The following is an 18,775-nucleotide window of genomic DNA, read 5'->3' as shown; positions in this document are numbered from 1 at the left end:
AAGTCTCAGTTAGCAAGTGGTAGTGCCAGGATTTGAACCTACGCAAGCCCCATGACATTGAGACTTCTTTATAGGGAAATGGCTACAATGAGGAAGTCTCAAAATATGAAAATCTTACCTGTTTGGGTTTTTTTTTTCCAGATATGAGAATTCACACCTAGAAACTTAGGTATAACTCTTTGAGAATCCCCTCTTTCTGAGTAGAGCTTTGTGCTTCTTCCTCCTCCTCACTTAGCTGGCCACAACTGGAGCCCAAACCCTCAATGCCCTCCCTTCTCCATGCTGTGTCCACACTATTTCCCCATCTTAGAATTTTGCTCTTCTACTGTTGTGCACATGTAAAATTCCTACCCATCCTTTAAGACCCTTCCTAAAAGGCTTCTGTGTAATATCCTGATTTAATCATTCTGTTTCCTTCCCTAAAAATCTTTTACCTTTTTAAAATAGGTATCCCAATCCATCTTATTCTAGAGTCCCAGAGTGTGGAAATAAAAGTCATGTTCTCTTTTTGTGCTGGGAACCCAACCCTGGCTTTCCCATATTTCCTTTCCCAGTACCCCCACAGTACCAGAAATAGCACATGCACACAGTCAGCAGTCAGTAGTCCACAGTCAGATGGCTTGTTGAATGAATATGTGAATGCATCAGTGCATCTAGTTACGAACTATGATGGATGTATGTAGAGATTTGGATAATGAAAACAAATGTCCCGGATTTTTGTGTATGTCAGGGGGTAATTTCTTTGACACTTCTAGACCAGGCTCTACTCTAAAACCAAAGCAAAAGATTAAGACAACTGGCTAGTTGTATATTAGGTACCTACTTCTATAAAACTTAAGTACTTTTACATAATTGCTCAGTGTTAAAAATAATGATTTTGAAATGGTTTAATAGAAATAAACACACGGCAAGGAATCAGTTTCCACTTTCTTGGTAATAACCCAAACTCACTGTGTGATCTTTGGTTCTTCTTTTGCCCAAATGATAGGAGGATAGTGGTAGAATTACATGATTTCTAGGATCCCCTCCAGCTCTACATGCCTATAATCCATTAATTCTAATCGTTAGAGCAATTCTTTCCTCCATAGGGACATTCTGTTCCCTACTGTTATAATCTTGGCATTCAGAAAATTCAGGATGAATAGTAATATCAATACCAAATTGGGAAAGGACCAGTTGAAGCTACCTGAGGAAGAAAACGGTGTTCTGTTTAAAGGAAGGAAGCCAGAGATTCTGGAGGGACATGATGTGTAGGCTGGGGGTTTAATGAGTTTGAGGCGTGAAAAACCCAAGCTTCAGGGCCACATTCTCTGGCACTGTTGAGCACAGCATGTCTCCGTGCCCTCTGTGGCTGAGTTCTATTTTAGAATGTACTCACGCCTGAATCCTCTAACACAGCTGTGACCGCCTGTTAACTTTTAGGCATGGTTCTCCATTCAAGCAGATGGCTTTTGGGTTCATTTTGACAGACCTGGGGAAAAGGCAGCTAGAGGAGGTCAAATCCAAAAACGATCAGCGAGTCAACTTATGGTACAGAGGCAGACTTTATTGAGATCGAAATGCAGCAAATTCAGCCCAGTGGACCAGGGAAGTTAAGAGATTTCTCTATGAAAGTCAAAAGCAAATGGTATAGGAAGACTCACTGGTCAGCCCCACCCACCAAGAAATGTTTCATCCAGCAATGGAGGGCCTCTCAAGACTTCTCTACTATTAACGTTCCTATCTAGCTAGGACATACCCCTCGAGACCTTAACCCATGGAAAAAATGAGAGCACAAATGAGTGGTTTCACCATGCTCCCACCCTTCTCCCTTCTGGAATCCCTTCCAAGGCCCAAAGTGCAGAGCTGTCAAGTCCTGCCCTGAATGCTTTGCTTAAGTGGATGCCCAGCCCTACTGAGGAAGCTGTGTCAGGGTTGGGTTAAGCTCTCCAGCTGCTGGGAAGGGCTGAAGCGGTCACCATGGAAACGAGCCCTTCATCAATCATTTAATGACTCACAAGGAGATCATTGGGATGCAAAGGGAACTAATGTCCCTGAAAGGCTACACCTTTTTCCTTAAAAAGGGCTGTCAGACTGCATTCTTGAAAAACAAGCCAGCCACTTGCAGAACAAAGTGGAAATGGCTATGGTTGCTTCTTGTCTCTTGAATTTAGGCCTAGATGCTATGTGCCCTGAACTTGTGAAAACAGGAAGGCCCCCATCTGTGTGGATCTTGCTATTGCAGCCAGTTCTATTTGATATAACTGTATGTCAGAGGGATAAGAAAACTTTGGGTGTAATCTAGTCAAAATTCTCTCTCTCTCTCTCTCTCTCTTTTTTAAGGAATAACTGAGAGATCAGAGAGTTAATAACTTGTCCAAGGACCTTATAGTGAATCAGTAGGAAAGCCAGGACTACAACCAAGGTCTTGTATTACAAATCTGTTACTCCTTCCACCATCCTAGGGTGAGAGTAGATTTTACTGTGAAGCTAATAAAGATTAAATTCAAAATACTTCCTTTAATAAGTCCCTTCCAAGGCTGTGACAGGAATCTTAGCAATGTATTCTGTTGATCTTTCCTTTTTTCTTTCTTTCTGAATTCTTTCTTTTCTTTCTTTCTTTCTTTCTTTCTTTCTTTCTTTCTTTCTTTCTTTCTTTCTTTCTTTCTTCTTTCTTTCTTTTCTTTCTTTCCTTTCTTCTTTCTTTCTTTCTCTTTCTTTTTCTTTCTTTCTCTTTCTTTCTTTCTTTCTTTCTTTCTTTCTTCTTTCTTTCTTTCTTTCTTTCTTTCTTTCTTTCTTTCTTTCTTTCTTTCTTTTTCTTCTTTCTTTCTTTCTTCTTTCCTTCATTTTCAAAAGTAAGACATTTTAACTACAATTGGTGAAGAATGCTGCTCTTTTCTATTCTGCCTTCCATCCTCATTTCCCCTCCAGATGGAAGCTATGGGCATTTGTGGGATCTGGCTAAGGGGAAGTTGAGGTAGGTTAACATTTAGTTGGGGGGTTAGTGAGATATAATTATGTGGTTCCCAGTCACTCTTCTGCAGACCGAAGTTGCTGTTTATCTTGATATAGGCCTGGCCTCCAACAACACTTCTACAACTAATTAGCACAAAGATTCAAAAGGAGGACATGGCCAAAATTCAGTTTTCTGGTCATACAAATGGACCCTAAGACATCTGGCACAGGAAACTTGAGGATAATGAAGAACAAGATTAAAAACCCATGGATTTAGGAGGTGTTCTGAAAATTCTTCCAAACTCATATCTCACAGGTGGAAGAAACTGTAATAGATATTTTTCATTAGTAATGATAAACCATGAAGCCAAATGAAACTTGTCTAACTAGAAATAACAATTTTGTAAAAATACATTTCAATCAACTGAGGAAAAATGGAATTATCTACTCTTTAAAGAGAACAATTATTAAAATGTATTGTTATAAGAAGAGGTACTCAACCAATGTGCTGTCAATAATGCATTTGAATAAAGTATTAAAGGTGTGTTTTTTTAATTGAAGCATAATTGACATAAAATGTTGCGTTAGTTTCAAGTGTACAGCATATGGATAAGGATGTTAACTAATAAGGGTATTATGTTATTTTCTGGATTTTTTAGTTTTTGTAGTATTGTCAGGTTTGTAATAGCTATAATTTTTTGTAATTGATTTGGATATATTTTGTCATTCAAAAACTTGATTTTGTGCCTAATTTTGTATTTATAATGTTATGTTATTTTTTCTTAAAGAGAGTGCCTATGTCTTATATATAAGCTGAATGAAATTTGGATCTGTCCCCTGCCTATGATACCTATTTAATAAGACTGCATTCCCCATAGGATCACTAAAAATGACAAGACCTATCTGGAATAGGGTTTATGGGTCAGAAAGTCATCCTTACTGTACAACCTTTCTAGGACCATCCTCATGAGAATTGGGCATTACAGAAAAGTGTTCAGAGTATTTTACTTTGTGCACAGGAATAGTTTCTCAATGTCAACCCCCTTGCTAGTAACAGGAGCAAAGCCTTAAAACACTTCACTATTACTCATCACTGTTATATTTGTATACTGTTTATCTCCCAAGCAACCAAACTACTTAATCTCATCTGATTTTACCAAATCCAATTCATCTTCCAAACATACACATTGGTGAAATATATCTGGGAGAGAGGTTATTCTAGCCCATTTCACAGAAAGAGAGGACTCAATTGTAGTGATGAATGATTAAAATCCCAACTACTCAATTATATCTCTGAAATATTCTCTACTGAGAGTGTTGCTGTGAGGGTTAAAAAAGATAACATATATGAAATATCCAAACCCTAATACTAGCATAGGAGTGCTTGCTAAATGTTACTTTAATGTTAGATGATTCTTTACCCATAGGTAAGCATTTGCCAAGTTGAGTTCATGAAGCACCCAGATGCCTGGAGGCATTTCTACAGTTCCTTGAAAGAAAATGTGGTCACAGTACACAAGCTTCAAATTTCTTCACTCCAACATGAACAATGGATTGTAAACCTGAAACAAGAAACCCAACCCATAAATTTTTCTTTAAACTTCGCTGGTTAGAAAACCTTACTGAGAACAGATTCATGAGGTGCTATCTCATCAGAAAACCTTAACTGACTCTCAATATACCTACTTCTCAGTTACATGTCCTTGGTCAAGTCATTCTATTTATTTCTATTTGATTTCTTTCTCTGCAAAACAGGATATAAATAATTGATGGGCTTGTGAGAGAATCACTAAAATAAAATATACAAGTTTGAAGACTTATAGATAATGAGTTGTTATTTTTGCCAACGAAGATGAAGGACTAAAGCTAAAGAGCAGATCATCTGTCTTACATTCCTCCTTCCACAAGGAAGTGATTTCCATCACTGCTTTCCACAAAATTACTAAGTACACAGATGAAGGTGACATACTTAACATGACTCCAGAACAGTACGTTAATGGATATGTAAAAACAAATACATATTTGACAAAAGACAAAAAATAAGAGTTGCCAGGAAAAGCTAAATTATCTCACTAACATCTTCATTGACACAGAGGGGAGATAAGATAAAAACTCAAGTGAAACTAAAGTGAAATCAAAGTGAAAGCATATCATTTAAGTTAGAAATACAATCAAAAGAAAAGTGAAAATAATGAACAATTAAGGAGACAAGGAAAGTGTAACGTACAGTATATGTGAATTAACTCTGGTTCTTTCATATAGGAAGTTAATAGATAATACCTGATGTTGATAAATCAGTACATAGGAATAAAAGCATATTTGTCAGAGTTATCAAGGTAACTACCAGCAGAACCAGGAAGGCTCTGAAAATAAGTTGCCACTAAGTCAGAAGTTGGAGATGAGTTGGGAAGGTGTTGGTTTCCATAGAAGCTCTTCTGTATCGTTTGACTTTCTTTAACATTTGATAAAATAGAAAAAAGAAATAATCCAGAAAGTCATGTGTTCTTGTTTGTCTTTGGTGACATTAAGATAACCTCAGATATTCAACATTTTATTAAGAATTTCATTTTCAGAATGGATAAAGAAGCTGTGGTCTATGTATACAATGGAATATTACTCAGCCATTAGAAATGACAAATACCCACCATTTGCTTCGACATGGAGGGAACTGGAGGGTATTATGCTGAAGGAAATAAGTCAATTGGAAAAGGACAAACATCATATGGTCTCATTCACTTGGGGAATATAAAAATTAGTGAAAGGGAATAAAGGGAAAAGAGAGAAGATGAGTGAAAATATCAGTAAGGGTGACAAAACATGAGTGACACCTAACTCTGGGAAATGAACAAGGGGTAGTGGAAAGGGAGGTGGGTGGGGGTTTGGGGTGACTGGGTGATGGGCACTGAGAGGGGCACTTGGCGGGATGAACACTGGGTGTTATGCTAAATGTTGGCAAATTGAACTCCAATAAAAAATTTAAAAAAAATAATTTCATTTTCAGCCATCTCTTTTCTTCATTCTATATGTGTTGTTCAGTAAGATAGCCACTAGACATACATGGCTATATGGAATTTAGCTAATTAAAATAAAATAAACATTTCAGTTTCTAAGTTTCATCTGCCACAATTCATGACTCGTGGCTACTGTGTCTAACAGCACAGAATTATGGTTTCCATTATTACAGAAAGTTCTACAATCTCATCTACATGTAAGGCGGTAACTACAGCTCATTCTTGGATGACTCCTTGACCTTTATCTCTAGCCAAAGATCTTCTCTCCTGAACAACACACCTTCACATACACCTGCTGGTTAGATAGGAATATTTTCACTTGATGTCCCATAGCTCTCATACTCAACTTATCCAAATCTTCACACATTGTATTTCCCATGAGTCACTTTTACTTTGTATATTCCCTACCCATACTATTGAAGTCACTCACTTTTAGTGAGAAGTCACTAGAATCAGTTGGCTGGTCTCCACTGCTTGCAGGTCACTTTCCTGAAACCATTGGCAGTCTGGGAGAACCTCAGTTCATCATTTCTTCTCGATGCACCTCTTCTGGCTATAGTATCTACCCGGTCATCATGTTCTGCTTATTCTAGATGTGGCCTTACTTCTACTAACTGAATTCTGTTCTAAAACCAGCATGCTCCTGACTGACCCTCTGGGCATCACTCAGATAGTCTTATGATCTTTTTTTTAACCCCAGTAAAATGCCATTCCTCACTTTCTATAACTATGATACAGTCTGAATATTGCTATGTGTTTTTGATGTAACCACAACAAAATCTGGAGCATAAGAAGGGTTTTGCTAAAATCAAAATACTATTTCTTTCTAAAGTCAGGGAGCAAGCCTAAGCTGGGCTGCTGCTCTGTAAAACCAGATCACAAAAAGGTAGTAGTTTTACAGAAGCTTAAACATAGACTACTGAAATGGGTTGAACCCCAAATGCCTATGGCATTGATATCATAAAAACACATTTACTGATTGCATAATATGTAAGATACTGTATTAAAGGAGAAATTGGGGTGCCTTCAAGGACTTCACAGTCAAGCAGAGGAGAAAATAGTTTAGTGGTTATCTTTAACATAAGTGAGGATCCAGTAGGATGGCCAGTTCAACAATTAACCTTATTCTAGTGGGCCTTTTGTTCTGCAGAAGTTAGAAAGCTAAATATTACAACCTCAGTTTCCTTTGTAGCTAGATTTTGGGTGTGATTACGTTCTAATTTAATCCAGGTCTTCTCTCTACAAATAAACAGTCTTAGACAAGTTTCTTTGCCTCTTTGTACTTTGCTTTCTTCATTTCAAGATGGAGTCTGTAACAATATATTCTTGACAGAGTTATAAGATTCACTGATACAGTGAATGCAAAGACCTTAGCACACTGCCTGGTACCTATAAACATGCAATAAATTCTTGCAATTGCTATTAAGAGGAAAAAAATGTAATGTTGTTCCCATATCCTGCTTCAGGATAAGCTAGGAGGAAGGGGGCAGAAAGGATCTCATTTATTTTGCTGGTGCAGACCTAGCAGATGCAATGTAGCTCTGGAGCCAGCAGGTTTAATGGAAGCTCCTGATCATTAGACTGTAGCCAAGGGGTGTGATCCTGGTACCTGCTGTTGGGATTGCAACTCTCTAATTGCTTCCTAATTGCGGAGATAACTAATCCTTAGGTGGTCTGATTTTGCAGTGTTGTTCTGGGAATCACTTCTGGAGTTCCAGCCTAGAGCTTATGCTTCCAGACTTTCTAACAATGCTGTGAGTACTTAATTCCACGTATTAAAAACACTTTGCATTTAAAATAGTGAAATGGCTTAAATCATGTAAAACTGAATCCAAACCTGATATAGGCAGGATGGAAGAAATGTCATCTGTTTCTGCCGTTACAAAGCTGTAGTGGCTAAGTGAGATCTGCATGGCAGTTAACTGGGTCATATCACTATTCCAGGTTTTGGTTTCTTCATTTATAAAATGGAAAGTAGTAGTAAAGCAGTACATGTAAATGGCATTTTATTTATTCTGCTTATTATGAGGAATTTTCCTTACTATTGTCTCCCAGGATCACCAATGGAGTAGGCACCACAACTGCATACTTTCAGCCAGTGCAGCGTGTTATATAAAACCATTTGTAAATCAGGTCCAAAGAATTTCCCCCAACACACTGGTTGTAGGGAACTCTCCACAAAGCCATAGATGTGGGTTGGAGAGAGAAGAAAATGTTGTGGGAATATGTATCATGGTTTTCTGGGACACTTACACATACAACTTACATGTGACTTCAGGACTTGCTTGAGGTCCATGTATATATTTCCTCCAATTGATAGAATGCTGCTGTGCATGCCCAAATTTTTGACTTGGTGGATCTGACCAAGGCAGTGTAGGCTATACCACAACTTGGTGGCCTATGGTCAAGTGCTCAGTCTCTACTAGGGCCCAGTATCTATCCAAAAGGAAATTGTTATCTAAGAGAATGGAATATTTTTGTTCAAAATCCTAAGGTTAAAAAAAAAAAAAAAAAAAAATTCCTAAGGTCTATCCAGTGATTTACCTACAGGGGCTGGCCAAAGTTTCCATGCAAGATTTCAGCCTGCCACAGATACTTCAAGCAGCAATGATCTGCTGAGTATATAACCCAAGTGATAAAACAGCCTGCACTGCAGCTTGGACTTGTTCCAGATCTTTCCCCTTTTCTGTGCACCACTGAAAACTAGCAACCTTTTGCATTAAATGTACAATGGGTTCAAGCAGCAGACACAAGTGAGGTATACAATTGCCTCCAAAGTCTAAAGAACCCCATTAGGCACTTTAGCTCTTTCTTCGTATTCCTATACAAAAAATTGCCATTTGCTTTTGGACATGCATCTTAACATGTCCCAGACCAAATGATCCCCACACTGGTGATTTTTCATGACAAAAGCCTCAGAATTTGGGGGCGATATATTTCCTTGCATGAGTCACACAAGTGTTAGAATAGTTGCTACTTTCTGTGCACTTAGCTAAGTCAGTATATCATCAGTGAAACAGCCCAGTGGGATGTCTTATAGAACAGAGAGGTAATCAATTTCCCTTTGACTAGAATATAACATAAGTTGGAAGGTTGAAATAACCCTAAGTGTACTAGTGGTCCAACGGTTGAAAGCAAACTGCCCTGATGATCTTTAATAACAGATAAAAAGAAAAACAAAAACAAAACAACAACAACAAAAGCACCAGCATACCAGTTGTCAGGGAATGTTTTGTTTTTTTCTTTTTTTTTTCTCAAGCAAAAAGGAAAAAAGAAACTTCCATACATCTGCATCCATAGTATAGTTGAAGCCAGCACTTAATTAAGTGTATAATAATCCATTCTCATTGTTTGTAGACTAATAACCAAATTAGGTTTCTTACAAGTAAGTAAAACGGTGTGATTTGTGAGAATGTATAATATACCCCAAAATAATTATGAGGTTTTATCAATTTATACTAACAAAAAATCAGAGAACATGAATGGGAACCAATCCTAAGGATATTAGAACAGAGTGGAAGATATATAATATTGGAGTAGACAAAATATTATTGATTATAAGATTCAATGTGTATGAGCCCCTAAAAATGGCTCAAATAGTTTGTTTGGCTAATTGCCTAAAACATGGGGCTAAAGGAAGTATATATTGAATGAAATTGAAATGCCCAGGAGAGGACCCCATCTCCTTTGAAAGGACCCCATTTCCCTTATGAAATTCCAGAGATGCTTCCTTCATCAAAGCTATGAGAAATATATTTGTGAGGGGAATCTCAACATGCTTAGGATGTGGCTCTATTGTCACTATCCTCTGTTGACCAGAAATGGCAGTAGGAGCTGCCATTGAAGTGAATATAACAGTATCCTGGGGTGGTAGGTGCAGATTCAAGTCATATTTCTATTCACTTCTGCTTATACAGATCAGGTAAGACTTGAGTGGGCTGCCCAACTTTTTTTGTTTCAGAGACAAAACAATCAACTAACCAATGCTAAACATCTCTGTGGATCAAACCATACTTGATTACTGCTTTGGCTCAATGGCCCATCATAGTAGCCATCCTACTGTGTCCTCTAAATTAGAGACAGGAAAAAAAAAAAAATGACACTTAAAAATAATGTTGTCTAAGCTGCCTTAGAAGCACATCCTTGACAGAAACTATAGAAGAGGAAATTTGTTAATGATTTATGAATAAATGTTAAACAGATACTTTAGCCACAAAATTAACAAATAAATTTAAAAGTCAGGAAAGAAAATCAGTAATTACTAGAAACTACTATGGGTTTACTATGAGTAATCCATACTAAATTGGTCTCTTTTTTATTTTTTGAGAGACAGAGCTAGTGCATGGGCATGCATGCACTGGAGCTGGAGTTGGGGAGGAGCAGAGTGAGAGAGGAAATCTTAAGCAGGCTCTCTGCCCACAGCAGAGCCCAACTCAAGACTTCATCTCAGGACCCTGAGATCATGACCTGAGCCAAAATCAAGAGTCAGATGCTTAACTAACTGAGTCACCCAGGCGCTCCTCATTTGTTTCTTAAATGAGATTACCAAATCAGAAAAAACATTATATACAGTATGAAACTAACCCTAAGTTTCATGTAAACAACTAGTATGATAAAGAAACCTGGATTTCATTACTAGTAGTGTGGTGGCAAATGAAGTAAAAATGCACTGTAACCTGCACTGGTCAGCCTATATATGAACTCCCAGGCCTGTGTGGCTCAGTGGTTTAGCACCGCCTTCAGCCGGGGGGTGGGGAGTGATTCTGGAGACCCGGGATTGAGTCCTGAGTCGGGCTCCCTGCATGGAGCCTGCTTCTCCTTCTGCCTGTGTCTCTGCTTCTCTCTTTCTCTCTCTGTGTCTCTCATGAATAAGTAAATTTTAGAAATCTTAAAAAAAAAAAAAATAGGGCTCTATCTAACCCATCAGATGAAGAATGGTTGTAAGCACCGGGGTTTTTGTGTCAAAAAAACAAAACCACTTCTTTGGGAGAGAATACCAGTCAGCTGCCTTTATTTACTTGAAGTGTGACCACATGGAATACAAAATTGATTTATTTTGAGTAACTTTGGAGGAAGATCTAGAATTAAGTAGATAAATTTCTAGAGAAGAAGATTTGGTTACAACATTCAGAAAAACTTTCTCCCTGCTGTAGCTGCCTAGCAGTAGAATTAGCTGCTATAGAAAGCTAAGGATTCTCTGCCTTGGAAATGTTTTAGCAGAAGCTTGGTCGGCAGTTGCTGTACATGTTTTGGTTGAGGGCATTCCTGCAATAGGTAGAAGGCTAAAGTAGATGGTGTTTAAGGTCCCTTCCAGTCTCAGCTTCAGTGAGTCCATAAAGAGTAAGCAGAATGTAAAAAGAAAGAGAAGGAATTTCTAAGACGGATGACATAGGCATCCTTGACAGGATGTGAGACGCAAGGGGGTCGTTTCAGAGAACTTTAGAACCTGACATACTCTCCTTTCATAATGTAGCATCCTGATCCTTCTTTCCTATCTACCTACAAAGAATTAATTACACCAGACCCATTGTTTTTTCCCCTCAATTAAGCCCACCAACGATGATGCACTGATTTAGATGTCATGCCTTTCCCTGGGAATGGAGATACATGGAAGAAACAGTGGGCCAGGAATAGGAAATTGGAAGCTGTAGGATCTACTCCCAGTTTTGGTAAAAATTCACCATCTGCTTTTTGAACAATTCCTTGCAAATTCCATGTGGCTTCACCCAGGAGGAGACTTGTGAGATGCTTGCTAAGATCTTTTTAGGACTGAGAGCAAATAGCCCATCAGACACAAGATCTAGACTCAGGCGCAACCTCATGACTTTGCTTCTCATATTTCACATTGGTCACAGCCCTGAAATGAAATCTAGCTCACGTATTTTTTGTCTTGGGTTTTAGGCTGAAGCGAGAATTTAGCAGAAGATACCATGATTCCTCCTTGAGGCTACAGAATTCTTCTAAGGGCTTGCTGCAATCAGTAGAATAAGAAAAGTATGAATCAAGTCTCAGTTACTTCCAAGGCCTCAGAAGGAGTTCTTCCCTAGCTTCTGAGGAACTGGTATCCGTGAGGAAATCTGGAGGCCTGGCCCCTAGCTGCCTTAGAAGCACATTGTGGGAGGTGCAGACCAAAGGTGAGTTTACACATCAGTGACTAAGGTTTCCTGCCACTAAGCATAAGAAGTCACTCATGAGCAGCGTCCCTAAACCACAGCTACAGGATGTGGGCACAAGCCCTTGTATAATTGTTGGCCAAGAGCCAACAAGCATTCATCCCTGTGCAAATACTTGGGCTTTTTTTGTTGTTAACCTTTGAAAACCACAGGCATTAGTCTCTCTTTCTTCCCCTTGGCACGAGTCATCTTCTTTTCTCCAACTTGGTCTCTTGTGTGTAAAGAATTTCTGAGGAGCTTTTAAGCCTAAATTTAATACTTTTGCCCTCCCCTCTCCTGCCCCACAAAATGCCAGGCAGAGGTAAAGCCGCCTTACAAAATATCTGCTGGCTCTGCCCGCTTCCGCAGCTTTGTTTGGGCTTTTCGATCAGATAGGAAATCAGAGAGTTCTATGAGTGACCTTAGCTTTAAGAAAAGACAGGCAATTTCTGGAAATTCCCCTTAAACAAGGATGACCTATTGTTTTCTTACTTCAGATTTAGCCCAGCAACTATGATGCCCTGATTTAGATGATATGCCTTTCTCTGGAAATGGAAATATATGCAAACAGCAGTGGGCCAGGGATAAGAAATTGGAAGCTTTAGAGTTTAATTCCAGTACCAAAATCCACCATCTGCTTTTTGAGCGATTCCCCCCCCCCACCCCCCCACCCCCCCAAGTTTCTAGGCCTTTGCTTTCTGTTCTGTGGAAATGAAAGCATTGGGTTGAATGGTTTCTATGCCTCCTTAGCCCCAGGGTCTGTGCATTGGCCTTCTTGGTATTGCTTCAGCAAGGGGACAAGGAGAACAGGCCTCAAGGCAAAAGATCTAAAACATATCAACTGGTTCTCTTTTCTGCCTTAGAGAATGGCCAAAGGTCAGGCCTCCAAAGAGGCCCAATTGCCCACTTGAAGGTCAGGCTTAGCAATTCTTGACAGCTCCCCTTCTTGAAAACATTAGAGAATCCACCAATCTTGCCTCTGTACCCAAATATCCCACATCCTGCTGTGAAAACCCAAACCTTTGCCAGCAAAATAAATTTTTTTTCTGAAAGAGATGGCAGATGGATGTTGCAGGTCTAAATCAAATGAAGGAGAATTTACTAACCATCAGAACTGCCTAAGATGTATCAGGAGACCTTAAACAATCTGTCGATAAAGATGTTCAAGCAGTTTTGAAAGGAGACATATCAGGGATTTTGTAGTGGGATTTCCTGAATGGGATAAAGATCAGATAAAGAAGATGGCCAAACATGACATTTTTATGATGATATGCCCAGTATTTAATACCTCTTGTAAATACTCCTATTCCTAATCAAATTTATGATGTCCCTTTCAGAAACTTTATTGGTATAATTCAGATGACAATCTGAATGAAAAGCCCAGACATATAGTAGGTCCCCTGTTTTGCGGTTTGTATTTCCTGTTGAGCTTATGGACAAGGAACCCAAATGAGAACACTAAGTGTCAAATGGGAGAATGATGGTCAATAGGTCCATAGTGATCAAGGAAAAATTCTCAGAGGGAACTAAATATAGTTCCCTTGGATGTTATCCTACTTTCTGCTTCTAAGTCTTACCACTCTACAGGCAAATATTCAATGTTCTTTGTTTGTTTGTTTGTTTGTTTGTTTTGTTTTTTTATTTAATACCATAATTTAATCTCATTTCATTCAGTCCTCACAAGATCATTATGAAGTGGGCAGAAAAGGCACCACTGTCTCCATTTTACAGATGAGGACAGTAAATCTTAGGAAAGTTTTCTAGGGTTTCATTTGACTGATTCAATTCTTTCCAAAGAAAAAAAATGATTTAATTAACTAATCATTAGCAACATTATTTGGAAGATCATAAAGTCTCTAGTCTTTAAGTATGATATCAATCACCCATCTTTCAATCCTTTTCACAATATCTACTTACTTAGCCCTTGCTTGAACAATACCAAGTGATGGCAGGCTCTCTCTTTCAAGGAGCAACCCATCCCATCTTTGACATCCCTACCCATAAGAAGTTCTTTCTTATCTTAAACTGACTTGCAGATTCCTGAATCCTCACATTGTTTGATCATAACCTACTTTCTAGGTCCCATGTATCAGTTTATGGTATATCCCACTAGACAGTCTTTGTGAAATGTGAAAAGCATTCTCGTGTCATCTCTGAGTTCATTCTTCTCTGTATTAAACAGTTCTGGTGTTATTCAATGCTTACCCTATATGTTAGAAGCTAGACCTCAGGGCTAAGAGACATCTCCCTCCTCTCACCTTTTGCATTGGTAGTGCTGCACCGTGTCCTTTAGAAAGTCACTTGGGAACAGTCTGTTCTGGGTTATGAGGGAAGAAAGAAGTGCAGAAAGAAGTCTATTGTCAGGCTGATCCTTAAATGGTAATTCAAAAGAATGTGCTGGACATTTCAGATGCTTCTGCCAACAAATGCCACTATCTTGAGGCAAATAGGGATTTTCGGGCAGCAGTCTTATAATAATTTGCCAATTATGCCTGCTTCAGAACCATTGCCAAAACAATCCAACGACTTTTCATTCCACTACTGTTGACAGGACAGAGAAAGATTTCAACATTTCCTTTTACAGTCTGAATAGAAGTTCCCTGCCTTGGGGACTATAACAATATTTGCCATCATGAGGTGGGGGATTTGGGGGGAAGTGAGTGCTCAGAAGGGGAAAGGGGGAGAGAGAGAGAAAAATCCTAATGGAAGTAAACAAAGACAAAATGAAACGAGAGTTATTCAAGGCGTGGGTTTTGAATGCCTGCGTCAAATCAATGTTTGTTAATGAATCAGAGGACAAATCTTTGAAATTGAGGAAATAAATTTTTAGAAGAAAAGACTTTAAAAATACACTCTGCACAACCTCCCTACCAAAAAAAAAAAAAAATAGCTGGAATTTTTAACTTGAATACCAACCAAGGTGTCTTAACTTTGATTCTTGAGACAGACTTGAAAAGCTGATTATAATAATATTTATGGTGTTCAGCATTCAGAGCTTCTTTTCAAAATAAATTTAAAAATTAAATTGAAAAACTGAGAAAGAAAAACTTGAAGAGATGAGAACAGGTGAAATAATCTTCTGAGTTGTTTGAAATGAGACATTCATCAGGGAAAGAAAAAGAAAATATGAGAGAAAAGAGCAAAGGAAACAAAATAGGTTCGGACAGTAGTTTTGAAAACATGCTTCTCAAAACCTCTGGGAGCCATCGACATTCTACAGGGGACACCTCTGAGACCCAAGAAAGAGGAATCCAGAGGCAATCCCATGTCCACTTCTATCTTAGTGGCCTCACTTCTACCTATTTTACATATTAGGAATCCAAAACAGATTTCAAAAGAAGGGAAGTGTCTGCTATTGGAAAAAAAATAAATTTTGTTTAATAAATGTTTAAACAAAAAACTGCAAAAGGAATAATCCATTAAAAATTCTTGAGCAAGGAGTGATAGGATTAAATTGTGCTTTAGATATCTGACAACCAATGCAGGATGGATTAGAATAGAGTCTAATGGCAAAATTATCCAGGTGAACAGAATAAAAGACTTGATCTAATAATATATACCTATGAAAATGTGAAGGAGAAGGAATTCATGACCAATTTTCAAAGAAGAGTGAACTTTAAGCTTGACCTCTGGGCATTGGGGTACAATGCCAAGCCACACATAAATTGGGTACTGCTATGGTCTGATAGTTGGTGTCCCCTCAAAATTCATACGTTAAAATCCTAAAGCCCAATGTGATGGTATTATGAGGTGGGACCTCTGGGAGGTGATTAGGTCATGAAAGCAGAGCCCTCATGAATAAAATTAATGCCCTTATAAAAAGAAGCACAGGAGAACCCTATTGCCTCTTTACCATGTGACTATATAACAAGAAGTCTGCAACCCAGGAAGAAGGCCCTTACCTGACTATGCTAGAACCCTGAACTCTGAATTCCAGCCTCCAGAACTGTGCAAAATAAACTTCTGTTTTTTTATAAGCCATGCAGTCTGTGGTATTTTATAATAACAACCCAAACAGACTATGAAAGATACGATACCATACAAAATCATTTGGCAATGAATTTAGATATAGCAAAATTGATGGATTTCAGGGACAATTACTGGAACCATAAAAATGCCACAGAGAACTCCAGGATTTTGAAGATGCTGCATGTGAGTGGCCATTGGAACACTGATATATATGATCAGCAGAAAGAAATACAAAAGCAAATCCTGAAGAAATATTAGGGATGGAAATATGAATTTGGAAGTCATCCTCATAAAAAGAGCAGCTAAACTAATACAGTCAGACCCCAATGAAAGAGAAGATCAGAACCAAAGGGCTTGAGATCCAGACCCAGAAAATACCTACCTATATTTAGAGGATGGAGGAATAAGAGAACCCAGAGAGTCTGCCCTCAGTTTATGATCAGGTATTCATTGGTAACATTATTTGATGAGCTCAAGAGAACTTATTTTTTGGTTTTAGGAAATTTGATTATTTTTTTTAAGATTTTATTTATTTATTCATGAGACACAGAGAAAGAGAGAGAGAGGCAGGGACGCAGGCAGAGGGAGAAGCAGGCTCCATGCAGGGAGCCTGATGTGGGACTCGATCCTGGGACTCCAGGATCACACCCTGGGCTGAAGGCAGCGCTAAACCACTGAGCTACCCAGGCTGCCCAAATTTGATTATTCTTATATGAGGTCTGAAGTGTTCATCTGACAGTCTAATCAAGCTTTTAGATTTCCTAAAAATACTAAGTATTCAAAATCATGAAGTAGTATTTAAAAGTAATTAATTGTTTCAGTCTAAAAATACCGTGGTCTGAAACAGAATCTTCAATAAAGATATATTGATGGATGACATACTAATACACCAAAAAGAGTCTCAAAAACCAATACTCCCCCGGGCAAGGGAATAGCCAAGTTTGTTGCGATTTCCAATGAATGACATCAGCCCAGTGTAGGTCTCAATCAAAATGGGTTCAGTTAGCACCATCAGTCCCTTTCCTCTTCCAGATCCAGCGGAATTCTTGTGTGCATTCTGGATAGCTGGAACAATCTTAGACGTGAACCCAGACAACTGAAGAGGAAAAGAAGGCACAGAGTTAGTAAATGCAGAGTAGGTCCAGAGACACTTCCTTCCCAACCAGTCCTCACCAAAGCTGACCACTCTCCTGGGGTTGCAGCTATCCTTACCTATACAGAAATCATTCCTCAGAATTGTCAACATTGCTTCTGTTAGTCTTCTAATAAATTAATCAGTCAATAAATTTATGTACATAATAAAACTGTCTGCCTCATCCTATTTGTTTTTCATCCTTCATAATTTGTACAACATTAAGAAGTCAGTTTAATAAATATTTGCTGATAGTCTATTATGAATCAGATACCCGTTGGGTGCTGCTGAAGAATTAAAGACAGGTAAGATATAGTCTCTGTCTCTAAAGAACTAATACTATATTAATCTAAGAAATGAACATTTTTATTTATTTACTTAAGAGAAACAGAACAGGGAGAGGAGCAGATGAAGAGGGATAAGCAGACCCAATGCTAAGCATGGAGCCCTAGGTGGAGCTCAGTCCCAGGACTCCAAGATCATGACCCTGAACTAAAATCAAGAGCCACATGCTCAATTGACTGAGCCATCCAGGTGCCCCTAAAAAATGAACTTGTAATAATTATACAAAGTTTGTGAAAATACGCAGCAGAAGAGGCACAAGATGCTAAGAGAACACAAAAGAGGGAGAAATCATGTGTAGTTAGAGGATCAGAATGACTTCACAAGGAAACTCTTGAGACAATCCTCATAGGATTCATATGGTGTCAATAAGTAAAATGGGACGGGCGGGGGGGGGGGGGGCGCATAGTCAACAGCTATTGGTTTTTTCCAACCCAGCATCCTTTCTAGCATTTGAGATTCTTCTTTCATTAAGAGTACCTCATTTGTTCTTTAGATAACCATCCTCTTGAACTATTTAGCTCAAATAGTTTAAGTGGAACTAACTTTAGCATATGGCTCAGGCCTAACCAATCAGAGGAGTCCATTTCTCTGGTCACAGAGATTGGTTCAGGTGTTGGCACATAACTAACACTGTTGCAAAACTTATAGAACAAGCCTGGAGGTATTCATGGTCATTTTGCCACATATAGTGAGAATCTGCCTGAAACTGAAGCCAATAAAAATAAAAGAACTAAGATGTAGAGAAAGATGAATTCTTGACACAGTACTTCAAATTAGTAGATCAGCTGATCCTGAACTTTTACCTTAAGTGAATAAAAGAAAAACTCCCTCTTTTGGTCAAGCCAAGTTGAATTGGGTTAAGAGGAAGGTAATTTAGGAAGCATTCTAAATAGAGAGATAAGAAAGGAAATGAAGCAGGAAAGCTTATATCTTTGTATTTCCAACAAGTTCTTTTATTTCCATGATTTCTTTCTAATATGCATGTATTAGGTAGGTTAAAGAATGTATCACCATTTCCATGTTAGAAAACCAAGGCTCATAGAAGGTATAAGGACTTACCCACAATCACTGCACTTTCTCTATCAAGGTTAAAAAGAACATTGGGAATAAAATCTTATTCACAGTGAGATCCAAATATTTCCTAGACAACTGGCCACTAATCTAAATTAATACTCCTATTAGAGTTTATTTCAATATCAGTTCAAATTATTAAGCATACTATATAAAGTGAC

At 38.4% G+C, this 18,775-nt stretch overlaps 1 protein-coding gene across 3 annotated transcripts in view; it reads right to left on the bottom strand.

Moving 5' to 3' along the window:
* Positions 1-16,912: 16,912 nt before the first annotated feature.
* The window catches only part of TPRG1 (tumor protein p63 regulated 1), a 136,901-nt gene continuing 135,038 nt past the window's right edge, over positions 16,913-18,775 (bottom strand). For all 3 annotated transcript variants that reach the window (XM_038583680.1, XM_038583681.1, XM_038583682.1), the window contains one exon: positions 16,913-17,162. In XM_038583680.1, coding sequence (XP_038439608.1) covers positions 16,968-17,162 — 195 coding nt within the window. In that variant the 3' untranslated portion in view covers positions 16,913-16,967. The remainder of the gene's footprint in view (positions 17,163-18,775) is intronic.

Source organism: Canis lupus, chromosome 34 (assembly GCF_011100685.1).
Source record: "Canis lupus familiaris isolate Mischka breed German Shepherd chromosome 34, alternate assembly UU_Cfam_GSD_1.0, whole genome shotgun sequence".
Lineage (NCBI taxonomy): Eukaryota > Metazoa > Chordata > Mammalia > Carnivora > Canidae > Canis > Canis lupus.
Note: the sequence above shows the minus strand (reverse complement) of the source record. Positions and strands in the feature narration are given on the sequence as shown.